General features: G+C 38.5%; 1 protein-coding gene across 1 annotated transcript in view; it reads left to right on the plus strand.

Annotated features, from left to right (window-relative positions):
• The window catches only part of adgrv1 (adhesion G protein-coupled receptor V1), a 139,956-nt gene that overhangs the window by 58,531 nt on the left and 54,399 nt on the right, over positions 1–27,026 (plus strand). Inside the window, 41 exon segments of the mRNA XM_042724629.1 lie at positions 77–252; positions 331–458; positions 537–621; positions 623–704; positions 1,301–1,447; positions 1,606–1,686; positions 1,801–2,065; positions 2,216–2,338; positions 2,900–3,122; positions 3,262–3,466; positions 3,640–3,786; positions 4,118–4,373; positions 4,697–4,899; positions 5,726–5,902; positions 5,997–6,179; positions 6,378–6,557; positions 6,873–7,037; positions 7,601–7,721; positions 7,932–8,055; positions 8,197–8,335; positions 8,901–9,086; positions 9,485–9,720; positions 9,830–9,978; positions 10,497–10,695; positions 10,815–11,034; positions 11,626–11,865; positions 11,982–12,131; positions 12,488–12,964; positions 13,063–13,206; positions 14,014–14,185; positions 14,279–14,414; positions 14,497–15,335; positions 16,272–16,389; positions 16,499–16,670; positions 17,042–17,284; positions 19,320–19,727; positions 20,547–20,731; positions 20,827–21,079; positions 21,410–21,549; positions 22,706–22,866; positions 22,954–23,054. Of these exon segments, the coding sequence (XP_042580563.1) occupies positions 77–252; positions 331–458; positions 537–621; positions 623–704; positions 1,301–1,447; positions 1,606–1,686; positions 1,801–2,065; positions 2,216–2,338; positions 2,900–3,122; positions 3,262–3,466; positions 3,640–3,786; positions 4,118–4,373; positions 4,697–4,899; positions 5,726–5,902; positions 5,997–6,179; positions 6,378–6,557; positions 6,873–7,037; positions 7,601–7,721; positions 7,932–8,055; positions 8,197–8,335; positions 8,901–9,086; positions 9,485–9,720; positions 9,830–9,978; positions 10,497–10,695; positions 10,815–11,034; positions 11,626–11,865; positions 11,982–12,131; positions 12,488–12,964; positions 13,063–13,206; positions 14,014–14,185; positions 14,279–14,414; positions 14,497–15,335; positions 16,272–16,389; positions 16,499–16,670; positions 17,042–17,284; positions 19,320–19,727; positions 20,547–20,731; positions 20,827–21,079; positions 21,410–21,549; positions 22,706–22,866; positions 22,954–23,054 (8,139 nt within the window).

Consider the following 27,026-nt stretch of genomic DNA (forward strand, 5'->3'; position numbering starts at 1 on the left):
TGTTTAAGTTGAGAAAATACGTACATGTAGGGACCAGTGTTTTGTCAAAGAAAATAGTCTCATAATTGTTTTCTAGACTTTGGAGATCTGGGCTGTTCTAGATGCTGAGCCAGAAATGAATGAGACATTCACAGTGACTCTGTCCAACCCTACTGGAGGTGCTCGACTGGGACACTCACTGCAGACTTTCATCACCGTACTGCAGAATCAGGCTCCTCTAGGACTCTTCAGAATATCACCATCATTTAACAGGTACATTCACAGCCTGTTTTAAACAAGCTTGTTAGACCCATGCAACCCCTGCTTCTACTGTATTTGTGTGTTTTCCAGGACTCTAGACACCATGACCGTGGAGGAGCAAGGTGGTACGGTGTACCTGACTATATCTCGCAGTAATGGGTTGGAGTCAGCCGTCAGTGTGGAATGGGAGACCCGGTCAGGAACAGCATTTGGCATGAGTAAGAAATTGCACCAGTAAGTTTATTTTGGTGTTTTTCAAAAACTGTTTGACCACAGATTTTTTTATGTATTTGTAGGAGGAGAACAGCCAGTGTTGGCTGTGTATCAGTCTGTCAGGGATAGCTTGGCGTCAGTCTGGTGTGCAGTGCCCAATGAAGACTCTGCTGGTCCTGAGGCTGCTCAGAGGTCCAGCTCAGAACCAGGCTGTGCTCTACAAATGGCAGGGTGTCTTAGTACCTGTGGAGGTATGCTCTGAATTCAGTTAAAGCACATTGTATATGAACTCCTTAGCCTGTTCTGTTCCCCTCTGTCCTCACAGTCATGTCACATTTCAGATACATTGTCCTATCTAATAAAAAAGGACAAAAAAAGCTCAATGCTCTGTGTTTTGGTAGAAAAAAAATGCACACAAAATTGTAATGCTTGTTCAGTTTCCCTTACTATATCAGCTAATGCAACACAATTGTATTCACTATAATGATATACATATAATCATACAATGTGAATTTAGTTTGTTTTGGTTTTTAATAAACAAAATGTTTGGGTCAAATTTAGTTTTATTTAATATTAAGAAAAGCCATTTGCAGTCTGTGGAACCAATATCATATGAAGTTCAGGCAAAGATTGGTTGATTGATTAATTAACTCATTTTAAAATCCTTTTTTTGTAATTAAGTTATTTTAATTCATGTATTTATTTTTATTTTGTAATTTATTAATATACATATATATTTTTTAAGATTGTAATTATTCATCATATCTTGTCAATTTGTTTGTTTCTATTTTTATTTCCTTTCTTCACTTCTTTATTCCTTTTCTCGCTTTCACTCCGTTTCTTATAGTTTGTCAGCATCCAGAATCCCAGCTCTTGTGTGGGTTTTACAGTCAATGGCTCCAGCTATGTGGCAGTTTCCCATGCACACAGCACTGTGTCATTAACTGCCACAATCAGTTTATTTCGCCTTCAGGCAGACCTCAACCTCACTCAAGTGAGTATGCTGCCAGTTTATCTTTTTATTTAGCTGCCCTCGACAAAGCTGCATTTGTGCTTATCCTGTAATAGACTTTGTGATTCATCTCACTATGGTCAAATTTGTATTTTCTGATGCGGTGTTTTTGTATTGTTCAATGTTGTCCCCTTTTGTAGGAGCAGACTCTTTCTGTGAAGAGTTTCAGCGTTAAACACTTCTCCACTGAGCTCCAGCAATATTTGATTGCTTCTAGTGAGGTATACTCAATCTGACATGTACTGTAAAATACAAACTTAGAGTTCTAATTGGAAGCATTAACATAGCAATAGTAAGAAATACTTTACTGAGATCAGTAAATCTCTCTGTCTTAAATTTTTGTGTGGGATGGAGGCTCATTCTCCCTTCATCAAAGTCTTGACTTGCAAGACATTACCACAGCCATTCCCTTCAGACGAGGCAACAGCAAGGTACAGCACCTGGCTGTGTGCATGAACAGAACGTCATCGCCGTGTCTGATATACCAGTGGAGTAATGGACGTTTCCAAAACCCTCAAACCTTAGAAGTCAGTGCTCGAGTCAAGCAAGTGGAATCATTTCAGATGGGAGGAGATACGTTCCTCCTCGTCGTTTCTGAAGGTATCACATGCAGTCAGTAGCACTGCTGCTACTGTACTTCAAGAGTATTTTAAATTTGAAGATGTTTTGACACTGTGATCTTGAAATGAGAATTGCTCCCCAGTATCAGTATCTAACGTTCACATTGTCTTTATTATTCACCATGAAAAGGTCCAAATTCAACATGTGAAGTGTTTATGTGGGGTTCTCAGCAAAACTTCTTCCAGCAGACACAGTCCATCCCATTTCCCGGCCTCTTTTCAGTCCACCCCTTTACCCCTCCTTCCGGAATATGTGAGTTGCCAGACAATATTGTGCAATCTGTTTAAATAATATCACATATAGTGTGTTTCCACTGTTAAGCGTATTTTAACCCATATTTCGTCTTTACCAAAATGATATGCCTTAGTTTAGTGGTATTTTAATTTACATGTAATAATAATAGCACTTGCAAAACAGAATTGTATTGATATTCCTCAAAAATGGTTGGGTTATGGCTAATGTACAGACTCTTTCTTTCATGCATGTACACCAACATTCATTTAAAATAAATTTTTGCACTGCCACAAGTACCATTTATTTATGCATTTATTTTTTTTCTCTGAAAAATAATTTAATTCCTCAAGGATGCATTAAATTAAAAGTGATATTAAATACTTTTACATTAATAATTAGATTTTTTTCTTTTCTATTCTACTCTGTTCTTTTGAACTTTCTTTTGATTTGATTTGTATTGCCTCACTTATATATTTAACTATTTGTTTGCCTTGCAAGCATATCTAGTGTGTCGTTTACAGTATACAGCAAAACTATCTGTACTGAGAAATTAGATTTACAAGTTTCTTTTTGTCTTAGCTCACCTGTTGCTTGCGGGTCTAAGTGGTTCAGCCCTGTACTCATGGAGGTCAGATCTGAGGCAGTTTGCTGAAGTACTGCGGTCTCCGTCTGCACAAGAATCCCTGTACCTTCTTGTTACTTCTCTCAATTCTACCAAGAGTCTTATCATAGCCACTGGAGAATCAAGCTCTGTTGTATATGAGATGACCACAGTGTCCAACCAATCTGACTTCATCCCCAAGTATGTTACCATTCCTATTTAAATCATAGAAAAAAAATGTTTGTTATTATTATTACTATTATTAATGTGATATACTGTATATACCTTTTCTAGCAGTCTAATGCTGATGGTCATTGATATTTTCATCACTTATCTTCAGTTCAGGAGAGCTGTTTTTCCAACCTGGTGTCCGTGAGCTAGAAATAGCAGTGAATGTAATTGATGATGATGTTCCTGAGGAGGAAGAACATTTTCGTGTCAGCCTCAAGAACCCCAAAGGAGGGGCAGAAATTGGCTTTCGTGGTCAAGTGACCTTGTTCATTCCAGCTAATGATGATGCTTATGGGATTATAGGCTTTGCACAGGTATAAAGATCAGAATACATTGTGTGCTTCACAGATGCTGTTATCTGAATATACAACTCATAAAACCCAATGTCATGGCAGGATCTTTAATAGTGTAAATGTGAAGTGCTGTCAAATTTAAATTCCAAGACGTTGGTGCACAGTTGATGATATAGGAATATATTTGTATACAGAACTCTTTAATGCGGGAGGTGGATGAGTTGGAGGATAATAACCCTGTTTCTCTGAGCATTGAGAGGAGGAGAGGCAGGTTTGGCAGACTAACAGTACACTGGAGCGCCTATGGTAGTCTGGATGACATTTTTCCCACTTCAGGAGTGGTAAGAGCTGCTGCTTTTTGTTTTTAATGGTTTTAGTTAAAATATTTGACCGAACTGCATGTTTTAAATAGTACATTTGTATTGCAGACTGTCATTTAAAGTCCAAAATCACAACTCTAACTATAAGCTGCCATTTGTAGCAGTTATACATATGTAATTAAAATGTTCAAGCATCTGTTTACAAAAACATTGTACTATTTAAAAAACCTGTTATTCAGACCTATTATATAAACCTCCCAATTGGGACAACAAAATGTCAACATATGGTATAACCACAATGTACTATGAATTACAGACCTCTTTACATCCTCTCCATCTGTTTTGCATGTAGGTAACATTTTCTGAGAGCCAGGCTGTTGCTACCATCTCACTGAATGTATTAGCTGATGATATTCCAGAGTTAGCAGAAAAAGTCGCCATTGCCCTGACCAAGGTCATAACAGTTGGGATAATTGAGCCATCCAGAGGAGCCAGGATCGACCCTCAGCGTACCCAAGCAAACCTCACTATTAGAGCGAATGGTTCACCCTACGGAGTCATCGGCTGGCACCTCGATTCCCAGTACTTCATTACGCCAGAACCTCAAAGTAATCCATTTGTGTTTAACTTTGTCCCAGTTCAATGTAAGCAACAGCATATGAATGGCTAAGACAGCCAAAAAACATTGCTGTGGTGTACCACCACAATATTTAAGTCAACATGTCATCATTTCATGCAATCCAAATTACTGATAAGAAATATGTACAAATGTCCTAGTCATGTACTTAGTCTTGGAATTAGTTTAGGAATTTAGTGTTTGTTTGTTTTTGGTTTTTTACATAATTGCCCCATTCATTACAATATGAAAATATTGAATCTTTTGAAATACACTGATGTTATTATTTAATTTTTTTTATTCCTTTCAATTCAGAGAGCCCAAGCAACATTACACTAAGTATTGTGAGAGATCAAGGAGCATCAAGGGATGTATTAGTTTACTACACCACCAAAGCAGCCCTCCACCTGCCACCTGTTAATCAGGCTAGTGAGGGAACTGACTATGTAGCCAAAGAAGCCACAGTCATCATGAAAGAAAATGCTACTGTTGTTTTGATATCTATTACCATCTTGCCGGTGAGTATTACCACCCAACTAATCCGACTGCTTCACTGAGATGCCATATAATAAATAAGATCTTCAGAATATTAAAATGATTCCTAGTAAACGAGTCACAGTAATGATATGGGCTGGTGATTTAAAATGTGTGGGTTAAAATCCTGAGTACCTAATTTATTGAGTACTTACATTTGTAGCTAAATATTTATTTAAGGAAAACTCAGCTGTGCCATCACAGGAAGAAATTAAATTTTTAAATATATTACAATAGAAAAAGGCTATTTTGAATTGTGATTTCACAATATTACTGTTTTCGCTGTCATTTTAATTAAGTAAATGCAGGCTGAATGTATGAATGAATACATGAATCTTCTTGCAAAAACATTCCCAGTTAGTCTCGGGTCACTCAGTCTGAGGACACACTATGCTGAGGCTGATTGACCTCATACAGCACAAGCCAACAGCCAGTTACTATCACCACCACAGAAACCCCAATTTTTTTTATTTTTTTTTTAGTTTGTTCCTGGAATAGCTTGTGCCTTGCAAATTGCAATGGTCGTTAGATATTTTTGCATATTGTCCAGCCTCAAAAGCCACATGTTGAATTTGTTTGGGCTGAAAGTTTATGACTCAGACTACTGACATAAATCAGCATGTTCTTAGAATGAATTGTACAGAAGCTTTTTGGATGCTTCTTAGAATCTGCTAAAGAAATTATTCCTTATGTTTAGATGTATGAGGTCTCTAAGGGGTTTTAACTTATGCGGTATGTGATATGCATGCAGATAAGGATCAAAATTGGAATAACTCTTGAATGGTATACGGTATGTGTGTTTGCTCTTAGGATGATGTTCCTGAACTGGCTGAGGCATTCCTTGTAAACATCACTAGAGTGGAGCTGTTGGGTGGAGACACAGGAGCAGCTCAGCCCAGTGTGAGGAGACCTGGTCTGGAGATAGCTGAGGTCACCATCCAAGAGAATGATGATCCAAGAGGAGTGTTTAGTTTTAATGTCTCAAAGGTTGATTTACATTTAATTCTCTTTAATTATGTTTTTGTACCAATTTTATTCTGAATGAAGAATGAACATGCTTCTGCAATCCCCTGTCTTTTAGGATGTTTCTGGGGCAGTGCTGGCATTTGAGGTACCATCACCTGGAAACATCCTTCGCTTGGCTGTCATGCGAATGGCCGGTAGATCTGGTAGACTGGTGCTTTACTGGGAGGCGCAAACGGTCACAGCCAACACTGAAGATTTTAGTCCTTCCTCTGGAAATCTTACCTTTCAAGATGGACAGGTAAAGATTAACATCAGAAATAAATAAATAAATAAATATATATATATATATATATATATATATATATATATATATATATATATATATGATATAGTTTTTTTTTATTTATTTTTTTTTTTTCTGCTGGAAATGTCTGTAAAAAATGAAAGTGGAACATAGAAAAAGAAAATGTGAACTTTTTTTTTTTTTTTTGAACAGGCAGTGGCTTATATTGAGATCACCATTATTGATGACACAGTTGTGGAGTCCACAGAGACCTTTATGGTGAAACTGGTTCGAGTCATTGGAGGTGCGAGGTTGGGGGACGAGACAGCTGTGATAATCAGCATCCCGGCCAATGATTCACCTTTTGGTCGGTTCGGTTTTGAAGAGCTAATGGTAAATAATACCTATAAATATATGTTCTATATTACCTTAATATAAAATGAATTGTCTTACTTGTGATTTTTTGTGAGTGGTCCACTCTGTATATCTGAGGCATTTCTGTATTAACTCTAAAGTAACGTTTTGCTTGAATTTCTTCATGGCAGCTTTTTTGTAATTTTTTATACTTTATTTGGTAAGATCTAACCCTGTGTTTACTTAGTTTAACTACTCCCATTAGGTTCGGATGTCTTTGTGATTACTTTATAAAACCCATAATCAGCTCGACTGAAAAGATGAACCTTAGTAACATGCTTTATCTTGCCTCAGGTCTCTGTGTCTGAGCCACTGTTCCTAAATGACCCAGCTTCTTTAGCTACACTGACTGTAGTGCGTAGCTCAGGAGGTGAAGGAGTGGTGCATTTGATATGGCTTCTGCAGGAAGAGGGCCGAGATGACCTAAGCCCTCGTAATGGAACTCTCATTTTTAATGGAGTAAGTATGGGTGGTGAATATGAATATGACTATTGTCTTAAAGGTATAGTTCAAGAAAAATGAAAATTCTCTTATTAATAACTCACCCTCATTTCATTCCAAACCCATAAGACCTTTGTTCATCAGAACACAAATCAAGATTTTCATTTTTGATGAAATCCAAGAACTTTCTGCACTCCACAGAATGCAAGGGTACTACCACGGTCTAAGTTTACTACACCACCACCACGACTTCATTTAACAATTTCTTCTCTTTCGGGTCAGTCCACCAGAATACCATGATGAATACGTGTGCAGTCCTTTGCTTCTAAACAAGGTGCAGCACGTTCTTCATCAGCAGCAACACATGCATTCACCATGGTACTCTCGTGGAGGGTCAGAAAGCTCTCGGATTTCATCTAAAATATCTTAATTTGTGTCCCAAAGATGAATGAAGGTCTTACGGTCTTTCATGACAGAATTTTCCTTTTTTGGTGAACTATCCCTTTAAATTAATTGAACAGCACTTTTAACAATTCCACAGTGAGATAATCACAGTTGTTAAATTATTTTATTGTTTGTAGACTGAGTCAAAGAAAAGTCTGGTGGTTCAGGCTTTGGCCGATGCTGGTCTGGAGGGAGAGGAAAGATTCACTATCCAGCTGCTCTCTCCAAAGAACGAGCCTGTCATTGATCCAGTTAGAGGTTTGTCAGCATATTATCACTGCTGATAACATCTGGGAAACAGTTATTGTTTCTTGTCTTCAAAAATTTCATTATTGGCGCTTTTGCTGTGTTTCTTTTCTGAACGTTAATGTTTCTCTTTTTCATAGATCAGGATATTTTAGTATATATCATGTTGTCTATATTCTGGCAGGTTGTCTTTTTACATCAGTTACTTTTTGTTTTCATCAGGTATTGCTACGGTTGTAATTCAAGCTGATATGGGGGCCCTGGGAACTGTAGGAATAGCTGATTCCAGCAGGAATGTTTTGATTGGCGAGCCAAGAAACAATTACAATGGAACAGCTCTGGTCAGGTAAACTTCTCACCTTCTCCAACCAACAGAGGTTACTAGAACTTTAATTTTCACCAAACAGAATTCACAAACAAAAATACCAAAACGGATTTCCTAAACACTGCCCTAATCTGAAGGTAAATTGTGTCCTATCAATTGCAGTCTTGTAAGAGGTCCAGGCATCTTTGGTGAAATTGAGATCTTCTGGAACATCACCACAGCTGCAGATACAGAGTTTCAGGAGATCTCTGGCAAAGTTGTCATGAAAGACCGCCAGTCTGCAGCTACAATTCAGCTGACGGTAAAACAGCTAAGAAATACACATGGTCGTTCTAAAGTTTGGGGTTGGTAAAAATTAAAATCTCTTACGCTGACCAATGATGCATTTATTTCATTACAAATACAGCAATGCTGTAATACTGTGAAAACAGTAATATTGTAAAATATAATTACAATTTATTCTAATTTATAACTCTTTAAAAAAAAAATTATATATATTTTAAAATGTAATATATTCCTGTGATGGCAAAGCTGAATTTTCTGCAGCCTTTACTCCAGTCTTCAGTGTCACATGATCCTTCAAAAATCATTCTGATATGCTGATTTGCTGCTCAAGAATCATTTTTGTAATTGAAAACAGGTGTTCTACTTAGGATATGTAAACCATCTTTGATGAATAGAAAATTAAAAAGATTAGATATGGATTTAGTGTCACGTTTAAACAATTTAATGCACCTTTGCTAAATAAAAGTATTAATTTCTTTTAAAAAAATATCTTACTGTCCCTCAAACTTTTCCCATGTAAACTATAGAAAAATTCTTAGACTCTTAAAACTAAAATTGATTCCCTCTCCCTGTTCCTGTAGGCACTAGATGATGAGATCCCAGAAGAAAGACGTGTATATCAGCTAAGACTGAGCTCTCTAACCCCAGGCTCAGCAATCAACCCTGACAGACAGCTTGCCACCATCACTATGGCTGCCAGTGATCTTCCCCATGGGCTCTTCTCCTTCTCCCAAGCCTCTTTGCGTGCCACTGAGGAGGACCGAGCTGTGAGACCCCTTGCATGACATTAGCACTGATGAGACACAAACCACAACCAGAGGACCTGTTCCCCTTGACTGGGAAAGTCATTGAAGCTTTTTAAAACTTCCATAAAGCAATAGCCTAGCAACCATTGATCCAATGACAAAAAACACTGGAAAGTTTTCTTTATGAAAGCCTTTGTGTCACGATTAATGAACCCAAGGTTTCCCAGTGTGCTTATTGATTATAATGGAGTAGTTCAGAGGTAATAAGACTATATTGAATTTAAAAATGGACACACAGGGTAAGCTCTGGCTATGCAAAGTTAGCTTTGATCATTACAGTTTGGAGATGGGAATAGTGATATCTTTGAACTCATACTCTAAGGTAGTTGATTCTCCAACATTGTCTTGTCTTTTACCAGGTAAACGTGACCATTGTTCGCTCCATGGGTCTGTTTGGCAGCGTGTGGGTCAGTTTCCACACAGAAGGCAGAACTGCGATCAGTGGACAGGATTTTGGACAGTCCTCTGGTCGGCTGCTCTTCAGGCCTGGGGAGAGCTCAAGGGTCATTACGCTGACTATACTAGATGACGACCTTCCAGAAGGACCAGAGGAGTTCTTCCTCAACATTACGCTAGTAGAGCTTCTGAATGCCAGGTAGAGTTTAGCCTACGCTCTGAAACCCAAGTCATGCGGTAGCTTGAAATAGCATTAGCTAGCTGCTTTTATGCGTACTGCAAATGTATTTTTTCCATTTTGTTTTCAGTTCAATGGATTTTACAGTGAGAGAGTACAGCCTACAGATTGACCAGCCTCCGGCTATTGGCAATATCTCCTCTCTCATGGTGATTATCCAGAAAAATGATAATGCTGAGGGCATCCTGGAGTTTGACCCCAAATATGTCAACATCACTGGTACTTTTATGCATTCCTTATTTTTTTTATTTTTTTCGAATCTTTTTTTTTTTTTTTTTTTTGGAATACTTTAAAGTCTTTACTTTAAGGATGACAACCGATAAATGGCCAATTTTAAATAAATTTATTATTATTATTATTATTATTATTATTATTATATATTTTATTTTGGTTTTAATGCAAATGCTAGTTTTAAATGTTTCCAAGTAAATTTAGACATCACAACATTATCATGTACAGTATGAAAAAACAGACTTTTTGAGAGTTTACTTTTAAAAGTTGTCTCTGAATATTTAGATTTAAAAAGTAGTAATTATTTTAACATCTAAAGAATTACACTAAAATTAAAACTAAATATAAATATTTTTTTTAAAAAGGTGACAATGACAAGCATATTGCAAAATTAGAAAAAAAAATGTAAAATAAAAAAAGATAATTGAAAATACATACATATATATGCATACAGAATACATACTGTATATTTGTTGTCAGACTCTCCAATTATTTTTATGTCTCAGTTGAGGAGGATGTAGGAGTTCTGTCCATCCCTGTACTGAGGCGTGTTGGATCCTATGGGCAGGTCACAGCAGAGTTCATTTCCAAAGGTTTGACTGCTCAACCTGATTCAGATTACATCCTGCTCAATGGCTCTGTCACCTTTGAGCATGGCCAAACCCTCCGCTATATCAATGTTTCCATAGTGGATGACACAGAAAGGTAAGGATTGCTATATATACTCTTATTTGATATTGGTTGACTGATTGAATATTGTATTGTTGATAAGTTTTGTGAACTTGTAGCATATTTCATTTAATCATTTCTTGTCTTCCACCCAGTGAATTTAATGAGATATTTGAGATGCAACTCACTGGTGCCACAGGAGGTGCCATACTTGGAGCTCAGCTAATTGCACGAATTACAATTGCCAAGAGTGACTCGCCAAATGGTGTTGTACGATTCATCAACCAAAGCGCCATCACCATTCCAAACCCTAACAGTACCCTCAGACTGACCCTGTTTGTAGAGAGAGCGGACGGGCTGCTGGGAGACGCCACGGTGAGCCCCGTATAGACTATGACCTCACACTTCCAGAGCTATAAAATATCAGGTTTTTTTTTACATGTGGGGAAGCATTTGGAGCACAGACAGACCCTAAACTGGATGTTTCCATTGATTAGTCTGTAATTAAAAATGTGGTAAATGAGGATTGTAGAATATCTTGATGTATCAGAACATGGTCTGCGAGATGAATACATGATGCAGTACAGACCTTCATGTTTCTTGTACATTTTAGTTAGGAAAATAAAAAAAAGTTTTTTTGTTTTTTTTTGCAGTCATTTTTTAGTTGATTCAACATTGATAATGTTCATTTTATCTGGATTTTTTTTTTTCTACTAGATTTTTGGTTTCCCCTTTTTTTCCTGTTGCAAGATTTTATTCTCTCAAAAAAGGAAGTTTATTTTTCTTTAAAGATGCGTATAAAAGCTTTAAATGTAATGAATTTTAATGTAAACAAGTGACAAGTCTCAGAACTGAGAACAATTTTTGATGCCATTTTAGGGGACTTCCTGTGCAGTCTTAAAGCAATCAGCATGGTTTCAGTGTGTCCGCTTATGTCGTTTCCTCTTCCTCTGTTGTCTCCCTCAGGTAATATGGCAGATTCTAGGTCCAAACTCAAATGAGGTTTTACCATCAGTAAACACAGACATTGGTGAACCAGTGAACGGGACGTTTAGTTTCAGAGACGGGGAAGGGGGTGTACGCAGCATTGAGTTGAAGATCCTGCCTCACGGTGAGGTGGAAGTCACAGAGAAATTCATTGTCATGCTCAGTATCCTCTCTGGAGAGATGGGTGTTGATCCCAGAGCCGGATCTGTCACACTCACGGTACGTCCTCGTCCTGCTCAGCACAGAAAGTGATGACCTCTAAAAAGCAAAGAATAAAACTGTAAAAACAGCAATTTATTATTTTAGCAATGGTGTACAATGTGTGCGTTCTCTAGATTGAGAAGTTTGGAGACCCCAATGGCATAGTGCAGTTCACAGAACAGGACCTGAAAGAGCGCATTTACAGCGAGCCTTCTGACAGTGAAGGACCCCTCAAAATATCCCTCCTTATTTCACGCAGAGAGGGCGTCATGGGCAACATCACGGTAGGAAAACAGCTGCTAATTCAATATTCAGTATTTTGTTCAAAAGTTTGGGGTCAGTTAGGCTTTCATAACAGCAATAAATTACATTTTAAAGGTTATTTTAAATGGTAATATTTCACAATATTACTGATTTAATATTTTTTTAAGCAAATAAATGCAGCTTTAGTGAGGATAAGAGACTTTCATCTACAAAAATAAATAAATAAATAAATCTTACCAACCTCAAACTTTTCAGCGGTACTTGTAGTATGTATATATTTTGTGTTTTTATGTACTCAAATTTTATGCAATGATCCATCTAAATGTTCATAAATTGATTTCAAACCCAATATATTTTTTTTTATTTTATCCCCCAGGTTTTCTGGCAAATCTTCAGTAATGAAGACATGTCAGGAGACTTTGCTGCCCTGCAGGGTTCTGTCATCATCCTGGCAGGACAGCGTGTGGCAGAGATAGTCCTCACCCTGCTCCCCGACTCCGTGCCTGAGCTGGAGGAGACATACATCCTCCGTCTAATCTCTGTGGAGGGTGGCGCAGAGCTGGATGCAAACCGCAGCAGTACCCGTTTGAAGGTCCGGGCCAATGACGAACCCCACGGGGTGTTTGTCCTTTATTCTCAAAACCAGTCAGTGGTTGTTAACGTGGCGGACCGAAGTAGACACCTCATTATCAGTGTGAACAGGCTGGCCGGGGCGTTTGGCAATGCTAGTGTGGGGTACAGAATCGGTTTTACCACCCCTGGGCAGAGTTTTACAGAGGACACAATCACTGGGAACATACTGGTGAAGGACGGAGAACGTGAGGCCAGCGGAAGAGTGCCATTTAGTAGCCAGGTGTGTGATTTATTGTATTTTGAATTAAATATGGGACTATAAGAAGCTAGTTAACCTTATTAAGGCCCGTATTGATATTTTGTACGTGTCCACTACAGGTGTTCTTTGCGACAGGCTTTAACTTTAGCATTGAGTTGACGGATGTGACTCTGATTGGACCCCTGCTTAGTTCCCCTCCCAGAATTCAGCTGGAAGCAAAGCTGGCTGTCGTTTCTGTTCCTGAAGTGGCAGCTAATGCTGAGGTGATATTGCATTCAACACCATTCTGATACCACCACCAGATGGCGCACAGTTAATAGATTAATACTGGTTTGCCAATATTGTCTTTTCCAAAAATATTACAAAAGTTGTAGTTGCAGCCGTATTTATTTATTTAATTAACATTATGTTTATTTTTACATTTTATTTAAAAAAAAAATACTTGACGTGTTGAATGGATATTAAGCAATCTCACAAAAAAAATTGTCCAGGATGCATTTCACTGCAAAAATAAACAAATAAAATAAAACTTATGTTATGCTTATGTCACAGACCTTTAGTTAGTATTTATTAATTTATTTATGCATTTTATTAAAACATGGCTAAAGTGTCGAATGGGTATTATGGAATCTCACAAAATATGGTCACATTGCACTCCAAACATCAAAAGACAGTATAAAACCTGTGTGAGTTTCTCTATTGTGTTGAACATAAAAGAAGATATTTTGAAGAATGCTGGTAATCAAACAACTGATGGTCCCCATTGACTTTCATAGTATTTCTTTCCCTACAATGGAAGTAAATGGGTACCAGCAACTTTATTGTTTTTTTCACAATTCTTCAAAATATCTTCTTTGGTGTTCAACATAAGACATAAACTTAAACATGTTTGGAAAGACATGAGGGTGAGTAAATTATGACAGAATTTTCATTTTTTGGTGAACTATTCCTTTAATTATTATGAAAATAATGTCACAATGCGAACAGTCAAACAAATAAATCAATTAATCCTTTAATGCATAATTTTAATAGTCCTTATTTACTATCATTTATTTCTCATGGTACTATAGGTTGGATTTGCCTCTTTGGCCCTGCGTGTCTCAGATATAGAGAGTGGCCAGTGTGAGGTGCTGGTGACACGGACAGGCCTATACGGAAACGTATCTGTTCGATGGAGCTCTGGGTTCCCTCCTGGCCAAACTCCACCAGGCTACCAGCCAGGAGACATCTCGCCAAGATCAGGTTAGAGAGAAATGACTCCATATGCATGAGAAGGTCCACAAATGATAAACTGTCTCAATATTAGTCTGATTTTTCTTTTTCTCTTGACCTGAGGTACGATAATTCTTGCCCACGGTCAGAGGAGTGAGGTGATCTCTCTCAGTGCTGTTAATAACATGTCAGTTGTCACAGCACATGCTGTTTACCTGACCTCTGTAGAGTCAGAGTCACCTGGTGGAGCCCGTTTCAGGTAACACTGTCCTTTTCAAAAAACAACATCCCCTTTTTCATTAACATATCTATATGGTTTGATGTATGTGTTGTATGTGCAGGACTGGTTACACAGTAGCTGAGGTGGAGCCATTAGGATTATATCAGTTTCGTCTTGATTCTCGGCAGCTGGTCATTGAGGAGGACGTGCAGACCATCACCCTCTACGTCCAGCGCCTTTATGGCTTCCGCAGCAACCGTTCCAGCATCTCCTACAAGACGTGGCCTGGCACTGCTCAACCTGACAAGGACTTTGCAGCGGTAGCAGACGGGCAGCTTCTGTTTGATTCCCGCCAAACATCTGCTGCCATTCGCTTGTCTATTCTTGACGACTCCCTGACTGAACCAGATGAGGATTTTTACGTGAACTTAACCAGCGTGCGTGTTCTCAGTGCCAGTTTGCCTTCAATTGAAGCTCAGCCTCGCATTGTGTCTCAAAATAGCATCGCTAAAATTACCATCCGTGCTAACGATGTGGTTAGTGGCTTTTTAAGTATAGGGCCAGCAATAATACAGATTTCTGAAGACAGTCAGGAGGGTGCTCCCCAACAGAAGCTTGCCTTAAGAGTACGCAGGTCAGCAGGGCTCACAGGAGTGGTGAGTGCCAAAATCAGAGCCTATGCAGGACTCAGAACCCCAGAGGTGGATGCAGCCCAGTTTCATCGGGAGCATAATGGCACATGGGCTCTGGAAGGAGAAGACTTTGCCTTGGAGACCCAAACTGTCACACTGTTGGAGGGACAGAATGAGGTGGAGGTCAGTGTCCTCATACTGAATGATCAGGAGCCGGAGGGGCAGGAGGTGTTCTTAATCTACCTCAGCGAAGCAGCAGGAGGAGCACAGATTGTCAGTGTGCCAGATGAACTGGGGTTCACTTCATTTGCCAAAATCATTATTCTGGGTGAGAATCTTACAGTGCTCAACAATAAGGATCAAATTCAGGATCTATATATCTATCTATCTATCTATCTATCTATCTATCTATCTATCTATCTATCTATCTATCTATCTATCTATCTATCTATCTATCTATCTATCTATCTATCTATCTATCTATCTATCTATTTGTCTATCTGTCTATCTGTCTGTCTGTCTGTCTGTCTGTCTTTCTTTCTCTCTGTGTGTGTGTGTGTGTGTGTGTACATGCGCGTGTGTCTGTGTGAATATATATCTATTCAAATCATATTAAATTAAACTGAATATTTTCTAAAAATAAATAAATAGATACAAATTTAATCACATGTTTTCTAAAAGTTGAAAACAAATGTGCTGCCTAAAACTTTTATTTTTCAGGGTTTTTTGATGAATAGAATGATCAAAAGAACAACATTTTTAGAAACAAATCTTTTGTTACATTGTAAATGTCTTTATTGTCGCATATCCATTTTATGCATCCTTGTAGGGGTGAGTGATATACCGGCAAACACGACTAACCGGTAGAAATTTGTCAGCCGGTAGAGATTTTGGACTATCAACTCAACTTACAATCACTTTTGTAATGTTAATAAGAAGAAATATATATTTAATTTACACATATGCATTGTTTTTTCACATATGATTATTTTATACAATATAGGTAGCATTTCTTATTTGTTTTACTGTAGTTCTTTTTTTGTCCTATTGCTTTTAATTAGTTTATTATTCTTATTTAATTGCTGACTTTATTTGTCTTCAGTGAGCTTGAAGTTTTTATTTTTGTTGTTTTTGAATGAGGTGGAGGTCAGTGGAGGTCAATTTCTGGAAGGAAAATAAAGAATGAAAGAGAAATATAATTGACTCTAGACTTTTAACTGACGGTGTATATTTTTGCTCAGCTACTAATGTTTCTCTGTGACAGGGAGTGATCTTCAGAATGGTATAGTTGGCTTCAGTTTGAGCTCTCAGTCCGGTCAGATCCTGGATGAGGACTCAGAGAACAGGACAGCGACACTCTTTCTGGAAAGACAGGAAAACAGGTATAATACTGTCATGTTTGAGATGATGCTATGCTTTCACTACTGCAAATTAGTGTTACTCAGTTTTAGTTATGCATGCTAAAAAAACAGCTTTTCCACATGTTTCCAGAGCATTTGAAGATGTGCTGGTGTTTTGGCGAGTCACGTTTAGCGCTACAGTTCACTCAGTGGTCAGTCATGGGGTGAATCTGACCAGAGAGCTGCAACAGACCTCAGGCACATCTATCTGCAGAAAAGGAGAAGTACTTTGTGCCCTCAGGTTGGAGGTCCGGCCAGACGAGGTGTATTTAAAGCATATTTTACTTTTTAAAACATATTTTAGAAGTGTCTCTTACCAAACACTTGCATTACATTTTTCAGAAGGTTTTGCATTTCTTTGCTTTGTTTTTTTGCTGTGGTTTTGTTTGATTTATTTAGTTTTTTGTTTCTTTTTTGCTCTTTTCTTTCTGTGCTTTTGATTGTTGGTTTTGTTTTGTGCTCTTTTTTTCTTTTCTTTTTTTTCTTCTAACTACAGTTTTGTTTCTTTTCAGTCTCATTCAGTACTTCCTGTCTTTTTTTGTCATGCTTGTTTTTATGTAGTGCTTAAGAGGAATCCACTTTTACAGCTTCTCTGATCATCTTACTCAATGTTTTTTTGGTCTGTGTACTGCAGGACCCAGAGTATGAGGTGTGGTTCCTGGTGGAGGTCTATAAAGTGGGCGAGGGTGCCACCATTAACCAGACTGCCCGTTTTGCCAATGTCACCATGGTGGAGAGTGATGACCCACGGGGGCTGGTGTATTTCGCCCAGGGCTCCAGACTACCCGTGGTCACCCTCAAAGCCACAAGCGTCAGTCTTCAGGTCTACAGGGATGCCAGTACAGCATCAACTATCTCTGTGAAGTACCGCATGCAGGTGAGATTTATTTGGAAAAGGAAGCATCTCCCAAGATAACAAGAGATATTCAGTAAGCACAATAATATACCGGATTTAGAATCAAGGAGGCATAGAGAATACATATACAGTACAAACTCAGCAAATTCAGAAAGAACATATGCTTTATCGCTTAGTTTATTGCTGAAAATTCAGTTATTCTTATTAATTTCTCATTGGATATAGTCAAAGAGCAACTGCCTGTCCATCTACCAACACCCCTCTCTGACCCCTTTACATAATGTGACCTCATTAGTGATTAGAGGACTGAGATGATGTCAAATTCATGAGCTAAGATGATGAATGTACAGAAGATAAGAGCTATGAGCAATTAAGCCGCTGAGTTCCCAGCAGATACATCAAAGGCAATATATAAGGTTGCATAGTGAAACTGGAAAAGTAGGATTTGACATGTAGAATGTGGTTTAACGCCCACAATACATCAGTCTGTGGGAATGTTTTCTCATGCTTTTTTTTTTTTCCTCTGGCACACCCTTTCCTTTCCTTTAAGGGGTCATATGACGTTGCTAAAAATCACATAATGTTGTGTATTTGGTGTAATGCAATGTGTTTATGCAGTTTAAGGTAAAAAAAAAACACATTATTTTCTACATAATGATGAACATTATAGTTGCTCCTATATGCCCCGCCTTTCTGAAACGCATTGATATTTACAATCAATCATCGTTCTGAAAAGCGAGGTGTACGCTGATTGGCTAGCTATCCAGTGCATTGTGATTGGCTGAATACCTCAAGTGTGTGACGGAAATGTTACGCCCCTTACCATACTGTGGTGCCATCTCCCGGCATGACTAGACAAAACCAATAAAACCCATTACAAGCGAGGCATTTGTTGCATCCAGTGGGGACATAATTACTGATTATAATGACTTCTACTCTCGTTTTACGCGTTGTGTTGCGTATCACGCTGCGAAAACATAAAACCATGTCTGCATTTGTGATCTGAGAAACAAAAAACAACATGCGCTACTCTACATTGCTTAAAACTCACGTTTGAATCATCATTGGCAAATTCTTTAAATTTAAAAAATGTACTTCCAGGCTGCGAGTCAGAAGCGCCAGACTGTCCTTCCAAAGTTGGAACTGCCCCACTTTATAGAAAAGCCGTTGATCACAGACCCATTGTAGGCTAGTCTGCAGGTTCAGGAAACAGTCCTCCATAAAATGCATCACACAGCATCACACACTGCAGGCTTGAGTGAGGAACGGCCGGTGGATTCGACGAAGGAACTCGTGGCAACCACATGTGACGACCCTGGGCTGGACTCCGCTTCGTCCACAGTGAAAGCTGATCCGGCGATCCACAGCGCAAAGTTGATGTATTTCCTCAGTGATCAGCACGGATAAGCTCTAGGCATGATGAAGTGGATATCATCCTCTTTTGGAAGGCCAAACAAAGTAGTTTTGCTTTCACAATGAAACACACAGCGTCTCCATGCCATGGCGCCGACGGCAACAGCGAGAATAAGAGTTACGCTTTCTTTCTTTGCGTGAACATTTGGGCGGTGTTATGCAAATCTTCCCATACAGTGACATAGATGTGGGGGGGTGTTTAAACGATGCGTTTTAGGAGGGCGTGGACGAGTCTTAAATTTTATGAAGAATATCTCTTTGGATTTGAGACTTTAGTCTTTGCAACTTTACAGATCTTCTTCATGCACCAAGAGCTTGTAACACTCCAAAGAGAAAGGAAAAATTTAAATCATATTATATGATATATGACCCCTTTAATATTTTCAGTTTTCCTTGCCTACTGTTTTACTTTTAGGCATAAGGAAATACTTTATATTTCTGGTATGTTGCATATATTTCAAAGGAAAAAACAGAACATGTTTAATCTCTCTGCAAGTTTATAATCTCTGAATTTAAATGTTTTAACTGTCCACCTCCATCAACCTCTTTCTATGTGTTCAGTTACTGTAAAAGTTGTCAGAAATTGATTTTTTGGTGTAAATATCAGATTATTAACTGTTTTTTGTGTTATCTGCTCTCACAGGAGCTTCAGAAAGCGGAGTCTATTGGACCCACTCTGATCTGGCCTGCCGTTGCAGGGCAGGACTTTTTCCTGGCAGAAGGCACCCTGACTTTTGATATTGGACAGAGAAGTGCCGGGTTGGATGTGGCCCTTACGCCGAACATTGGTTCTTCCAACCCAACACCCAAACGTTTCCGTGTGGCTCTCTCTGATGCCACTGGTGGTGCACGGGTTCACCCAGAATTCGGGCTTGCTAACATCACCCTGGTTTCAAACTCAGAGGCTCAGGCAGTATGGGCCCTGCTGGACCAGTTACATCAGCCTCTGGATGAGACCATCATCAATCGGGTCCTTCAAGGCCTTATCAATAAAGTTAGTAAGGACATCACTCCCGAGCAGCTAACTGCAGTGTTAGATGCACTGAGCAAGGTAAGCAAATGTGGAAAGTGTGTGTGTTTGACATAACCTTAAGTGTCAACATAAAAAAAAAAAAAAAAAAGTCTCCTAAAGTTAGCTTGAGGATGATCTCAGAATGAGAGTTGACTAAATAATGTCTTCATTCCAGTTTAGGATTAAGTAATTTTTAAACATTAGTGTATGTTTATTCAGTGAATGGTAAACATGTTTATTTGGTCTTAGCGAGCTGAGAATTTATTTAAAGTTAGCCGGACCTTGAGCATTTTTTGAGTACAGCGATTCAGGAAATCCAACTGGTCTACGTTCTTTTTAAAAAACAATGAGGGGCCACATATTGGCCACCAGAGATCAATTAACGCAGCTTTCCTTACAATGCTTTTTTGTTCCTTAAATTCATAGAAATCTTTTATCTTGGGAGTACAATGCTTGTATGTTCAGCCACAAGTCTCCACTGTGTAAAAAAAAAAAAAAAAAAAAACTCTAGTCTTGGCAACAATGCTTTGTCTTTTCAGTTAATTTGTACCGTTTTATTGCTGGTAGCAGAGTAACACCCAGACAGCTTCACACTATTAATGCTACAATATAAGCAAATCAGGGTTTCTGAGATTTAAACATGGGTTTGCTTGAAGTTCCCTTTCCACATTAAATAACTGAAAGTAAAATGTCACCAACTTGCTTAGTTCTTGTTAAGGCCAACATGACTACTAACTGCTGCTAATACTTGACAATTTTGTATTAAGGCAGCACCATACACATTTTCTAAATGTGATTCTAAAATTGATGTAATAGTAATGTAGTAATGGAGTTTTTAAAATTACCCTCACTTCACAGATTCTGAAAGACGCTGAGCAGACGCCACTAAAGGACAGCAGCCGTGGCCTGACCTATGACCTCTTGTGCGCCATGGCGAACCCCAGCAGAGTGGACACTCGAGGCCTGAGCCAGCTGGCTGAGGTGGCAGAGCGTTTTGCCTTCAGCCTGCTCACAGACATCAAGTGTGGGGCAGAAGGAAAGAGGTAAGATCTATCTATTGTCATTATTTCATGGCTTTATTCTGTTTTGTTTTTACCTAAGCTCATTCTTATATGCATTGATTTTGTTTATACTTCAGAGGCACAACCATACTGGATACCTGCCCGTATTTCACCATAGCTGCTCACCACTGGTACCCCACTCAGATCAACGGTCACACATTTACAGGCAAAAACTCAGACACATTCACCCTGCCTGAGAACCTGCTGGAGGTACCAGCCCTTCCAGCAGGCAGCATGGCCCTGTCTGCTTGCCATAAAGTGCACTTCACAGAGTACAGTACTGAGCACTGGTTCCTCACCAACACAAAACCCAGTGCATTAAACGACAAGGTGAAAGAGCGTTTCTCTGTATCCCTCAGTGCTGAACACTGTATTGTTGTGTTTGTTGTAGACAGTTTCACAAAGTGAATGTAGCTTTAGTCACGCAAGTGTCCAGCAGATGACACTGTTGAGTTGGAAATTTTAAGTTGTCTCCCTTTCTTTCTCAATGTAATTGTGACTGCTACATGGTACTGTATGTAGTGGCTTCACAAATCATGAATGTGGCTTTCTCTGAATAGGGCATTTATAGTGATTAAAATACATTTTATTTGCACTTGGAATTGGGAAATTGACTTTATTGTTGAATCCTTTCTGTATAATCTGTGTGTGTTTGTGCAGGTTTTCTCAGTCAGTCTACATGGCAGAGGCTCTAAGCCTCTTGCTGACAGTCAAGAGGTTGTTTATCGCATACACACTCCTGACCGACATGGAAAACCTCTCCAATCTCTGTGCCTCCTGTGGAATCAGGCTGCCGAGAGGTAATTACAAAATGCACACATGCATATAGTTGCATGGCAAAATTTTAGATGTTTACAAAGATAGGAGCTCCTTTAGTATTTACAAGCTTACTATACATATCACATTCTAATACTCTTCATTCATACTTTAAAACACATTTGTGTTTACTTGCCCATTTACTATTAAACACCAGACCGTCTGTTGGTAAAGCTTGTCCTTGTCCATGTATTTCACACTCACTGGTGAGTGCGTTCAGTGGAGTTTAAGGGTCAGGGCTCGTGACCTGCCATGACGAAGTCGTTTAAGGCCTGTCTCACACATTCTGTAGGACATGTTTGTGTGTGTGTATTTGACCAAGAAAGTTCAGTACGTTCTACAGGGTGTGTTCTTGGCCAGGAAGCCCTTCTAGAGGACATTTCACAGCTTTTAGCCTAGAATATTAGCCGTACAGTTTGTCCCTGAATTCTCTCCAGGCTGGAGTTGATGTAAAACAGATCCCTCTCAGAATTATGCTTTAGATAACAGTTTATTTTCTCTCTCTTTCTTAACTTTGAGACCTTTTTTCTCAAAGTCATAACCATTTAGTATGCAGTTGTGATTTCTTGTAATGTAGATGACACCCTAGAGCGACTTAATGATTTCTTCAGCAAACTAATCTCAGTGGCAGCTTAATAGCTGGAATTCAGAGTAATGAGAGATCATTTGGAATGATAAATTGGTGTGTTGCATAAATTTAATTTAGATGAACAGACAGTCAAGTCCAATTTAACAGCTTTCTGTGTTTCTTAATTGGGTGAAATTTGTTGCACTGAACTTAATCTTAAAATGACTTGAAAGATTGTCGAACTCCACAAACAAAATTCTCATTTCACAACCTGAACCAACAGCACACTAAACCTTCATATTCAGTAACAACATGTTCCTAAGTACTATGAATAATTATGAATAAGAGATGCACAATGCATCTGTCCAATAACGGCACACAGTAATGACAAATTTTAGTTTTTAATGTTTTATTTAAAATTTATTTGGATAAATAGTATGAAATTACATACTTTAAACTTTAAAGAGACATTTTGTTTTGTTTTAGTTTGACTTGAGGGTAACTGTTTTATTTTTTATTTGACATTATCCGTGGCATGTAATGATCATCCTGATATGATTTCTCATGTCCAGCTGGCTATCTGATGGTCAGTTCTGTCGTGTGGTGGAGGACAGTCAGAATTTCGTGGAGTGCGCCTGTACGCATCTGTCTGTCTACACAGCATATGCAGAGACCACAAGTTTGGCTTCATTCAATGAGGCCTTCTATGCTGCTGGGTTCATTTGTATCTCAGGTAACTCCTTACCATCTACATGATTGTGAGGGTACAAATCCCACCAAGCAATTATGCATTGCTCATGCATCTGTCTTTCGCCCGCAGGGTTTGCCTTGGCCGTTTTGACTCATGTGCTGTGTTCTAGATTCCTAATGTTCGCTGCCAAACTCCTCACACACATGATGGTGGCCTGCTTGGGGACTCAGGTAAGATCTAACTTAACCAGTAATGTGGTCAGCCAGTTAAATTTCGAAGGCAAACAGCATGCCTATTCTAATAAATCAGCTTCACCAACACTGAACCTGCATGTAAATTCATGCTGGTTTAAGATGGTCTGATCTTTCACCGGTACTCCCATTGTTCCTGTAATGTATAAATAAACGTGTCCAGTGTGTGTTACGTCAGTATCGTATAGTAACTGATAATGTGATAGTGAGGCTGAAATCCACTTATAATCCATGCTTGGGAATCGGTATCAGGATCTAGGACGCTGCCCCAAAGAAACGTGATACAGCTATGACGTCAACATGACGCTTTTTGCTGCGTAATGTGGCCTAGTTTACCGGGAGGATGTTTGGCTTCCCGGTGAGCAAAGTAAAGGTATAGTGTGATCTGTTAAATTCTGTTAAATTTAGTAAAAGCTGGAAGTAAATGTTTTGTGCGTACTTTGGATGACTTGTCGAGGTGGTCATGAAATGTATGATGCATTACAGTGCTTTCTTCTGCCTATGCGTCAGTGACATTGTACTGTAACCTGAATACACAAAGACGGTATCAGGAACTACTGCAAGAGTCACATCTGTCGAAAACAGTGATTTAAAGTAGATAACTCAGGTTCAGTTTAGTTTTGCGTGAATGGACAGGTGTTGGAGGTGTCTTTTTGCATGTATCTTTTTCAGACCAAGCATATTGGGAAACCCAAGAACTTCAGCAAGCCTTTAATTTCAAATGCACACGGGTATACCCATTCAGATTCGGTTGGGGGGGGGCGGGGGGCAGATAACATTTTCTAAGAAATGTGTCATTGCAGCTTGGGCGAACGCATCCAAATGGGCTAGTGTGTTAAACCCTGACAACCGAACTATCCCTGTGCACCCATCCCTCTACAAAGAAGAGGGGGGTCATTTAGTCAGTGGTCTGATACCTGTGGACCGGAGTGGGAATTTTCCACTGGTCCTGCTCACTTATAGAAAAAGTAGAAAACAAACATGGCTCTGTTTAACAGGGCTCAGAAAAACCCGGTCGCATTCTGTCATCCGTTAATTGTTTCGCTTTTCTTTACCTCGATGGTGTTGAATGGAAAATTCCAGTCTGGCCATCCCAAGAAGTTATGCGTCATACAGGTTCGGTACCGACAACAGCTGGGCTCATGTTTTGTCAAAGGATGTTGAATGGTTATAAAATAAATATCCTCTAGACTTGGAAAAGTTGATTCCGGACTTCCCAGTAAGCACATGAGCATCACTAAGATCTCTGTGAAAGAGTGCATCATTTGGACATTAATGTGTGCTATTTAAGGCATTATTTATATACAAACATCTGATAAACATCTTTTAAAGAGTATTTTGAAATACAACAAAAACATCTTCAATATTTCATCTGACAGGTTTTTGCAGCATGTTGGAAATACTTGAAACAAACACTTTAAACAATACATCTTCTAGATGAAAACTAGAGTACCTCACACAAAAATTAAGTCTGTTAAGTCTCATCCTCTATAACTTTCTGTCTTCTATGGAACATAAAATAACATTTCTATTTTATTCTATTCTATTCTATTCTATTCTATTCTATTCTATTCTCCAGATACTGGAAGTCTGTGGCTCCAGTGTTGTTTGGTTCCCACTTTTTGTTCTTCAAAATATATTTTACGTTTAATACAGTTTTGGAACAAACCTCTGAATCCACTAGTAAAAATGCTTCTGTTTTTCAAATGTAAAATATTTTTTAGATTCATTGCAATTTATATCATCACCATAACAATTTGAATAAGAAGATTGTTATGGTGACAATATAATTTGTGCAATAAATCAAAAAATTATTTTCAATTTGAAAAACAGAAGTATTTTTACGAGCGGCTTTAGAGATTCATTGCAAATTATATTGTCACCATAACAATTTGAGTAAGAAGGTAATAATTATGTAATGTAATTTCCAAATTACATTTATTTTCTGAAATGTGAAATTCTTCGACATTTCAGTCTACATTCTTTCTATAGTTTTTATAATCACTGATTGACATTTGACTTCAGAATTCACCTATAAAAGTTTTGATCTACGATGCAAAAAAATACAGGCTAAGAAAATGTATTGTTATCCACTCTTAAACCATTTAATACATTCAGGCATTTAGTTTTTCTCTTTAATAGCCTTCTTGACTACCTGCGTGACAGCATGTAGGTGAGACAGGTCGACAACTCAAGACTGTAGTTAGTGGAAATTTACCCAGACTAGCTCACCTGGCCCAAAATGTTAATGCAGATAGGGGTGTTCTTATGAGCAGCAGTAACACACATTTAGCGAGGGTAATCAGATAGGAAGCCGCAGTAATAAAAAGCTTTTCAGGAAGGTGGCCTTTAGATTCATATGCATGCAGCTCATGTGTGAGATTTACACAAACACATATGGAGATGCTAACACACATTTCCACCCGTGTAGTGGAAGCACACAAAGGCAACGCAGAAGATATAATGAATGTAGTTTTCCATATGGAATTAAATACCTATCCCCTTAATTCTGGTCTGAACTGAATGTCCCAGAATAAAGTGAGAGAGGGCAGGGTATCCCAAAATCAGTCACTCATTTCAGCTCAGCTTTGAGAATTGAGACCCACCAGTATCTAATTTATCTGAAGGTTAGGATATTAGGTTCACTTAACGTACACGGCATCATGTGCAACATACAGTCTCTTTCTAAATGTCTTTCTCTGTGTGTCATTTGTGTGTCGCTGGGATTTGACTGGGATTGCTATAGTTTCTAGTTTACAGTACTGAGTGATGCAATTAAAGGGTTAGTTCACCCCAAAATGAAAATTATGTCATTAATTACTCACCCTCATGTCTTTCCAAACCCGTTAGACATTTGGTCATCTTCAGAACACAAATTAAGATATTTTTTATGAAATCGGAGAGCTATCTGACCCTCCATAGGCAGCAATGCAACTGAAATGTTCCCAGGTCCAGAAACGTAGTAAATACATCGGTAAAACAGTCCATGTGACATCAGTGGCTCAACTTCAGTTTTGCGATGCTACGAGAATACTTTTTTAATTTTTTTCACAAAGGACACAAAAATAACATAATTTACTCAACCATTCTTTTCCCCCGAGTTATGTCTTTCGCCATTTTAGAGAGTATTATAATGCATATGCACACTTTCCCCTAAGCGTAAACAACGCTTATAAACAAATTACGTTCATGCGTGCGCTTTCCCCCCGAATGAAAACAATGCTGATTACGTCCAATATGTTCTTTGGTACTCTCCAAAATGGCGAAAGACGGAACTCGGGGGAGGAGAATGGTTGAGTAAATTATGTTATTTTTGTATTCTTTGCGCAAATAAAGTATTTGCGTAGCATCGTAAAACTGAAGTTGAGCCACTGATGTCAATGTATTCACTCTGTTTCTAGACCTAGGAACATTTAGGTTACGTTGCTGTCTATGGAGGTTCAGATACCCCTCCGATTTCATCAAAAATCTCTTAATTTGTGTTCTGAAGATGAACAAAGGTCTTACGGGTTTGAAACGACTTGAGGGTGAGTAATTAATGACATCATTTTCATTTTGGGGTGAACTAACCCTTTAAGTCTCAAATATATAACCAGCCTGACTTCCATGTAAAGGCCTTCTTTGCTAGAACAATAAAACAATTTTCTGGTTGTACGCACATAATGATACATCATAGCTCAAAATAAATTGTTACTGTGATATTCTGGATGTTTATTTCCACAAAAGGAACAAACATTTTTCCTTTTGACATTTGCTGTGATCACATTTGTTTGGAGATTGAGATGGAAAAAGTTGAGTGTGTCACGAGTTACGTATGTTATGAGGCTGCACTAGAGATAATTGTTGGAGATGCATTAATGTCTGCATGATAGCAGCCTAAAATTCCTGGGAAATCTTTTCAGAGCAGTTTGTTTTGGTGGACAAAATGATCATGACTCATGACATTTTGTT

The sequence above is a fragment of the Cyprinus carpio genome, chromosome B5 (genome assembly GCF_018340385.1).
Source record: "Cyprinus carpio isolate SPL01 chromosome B5, ASM1834038v1, whole genome shotgun sequence".
NCBI classification, from domain to species: Eukaryota; Metazoa; Chordata; class Actinopteri; order Cypriniformes; family Cyprinidae; genus Cyprinus; species Cyprinus carpio.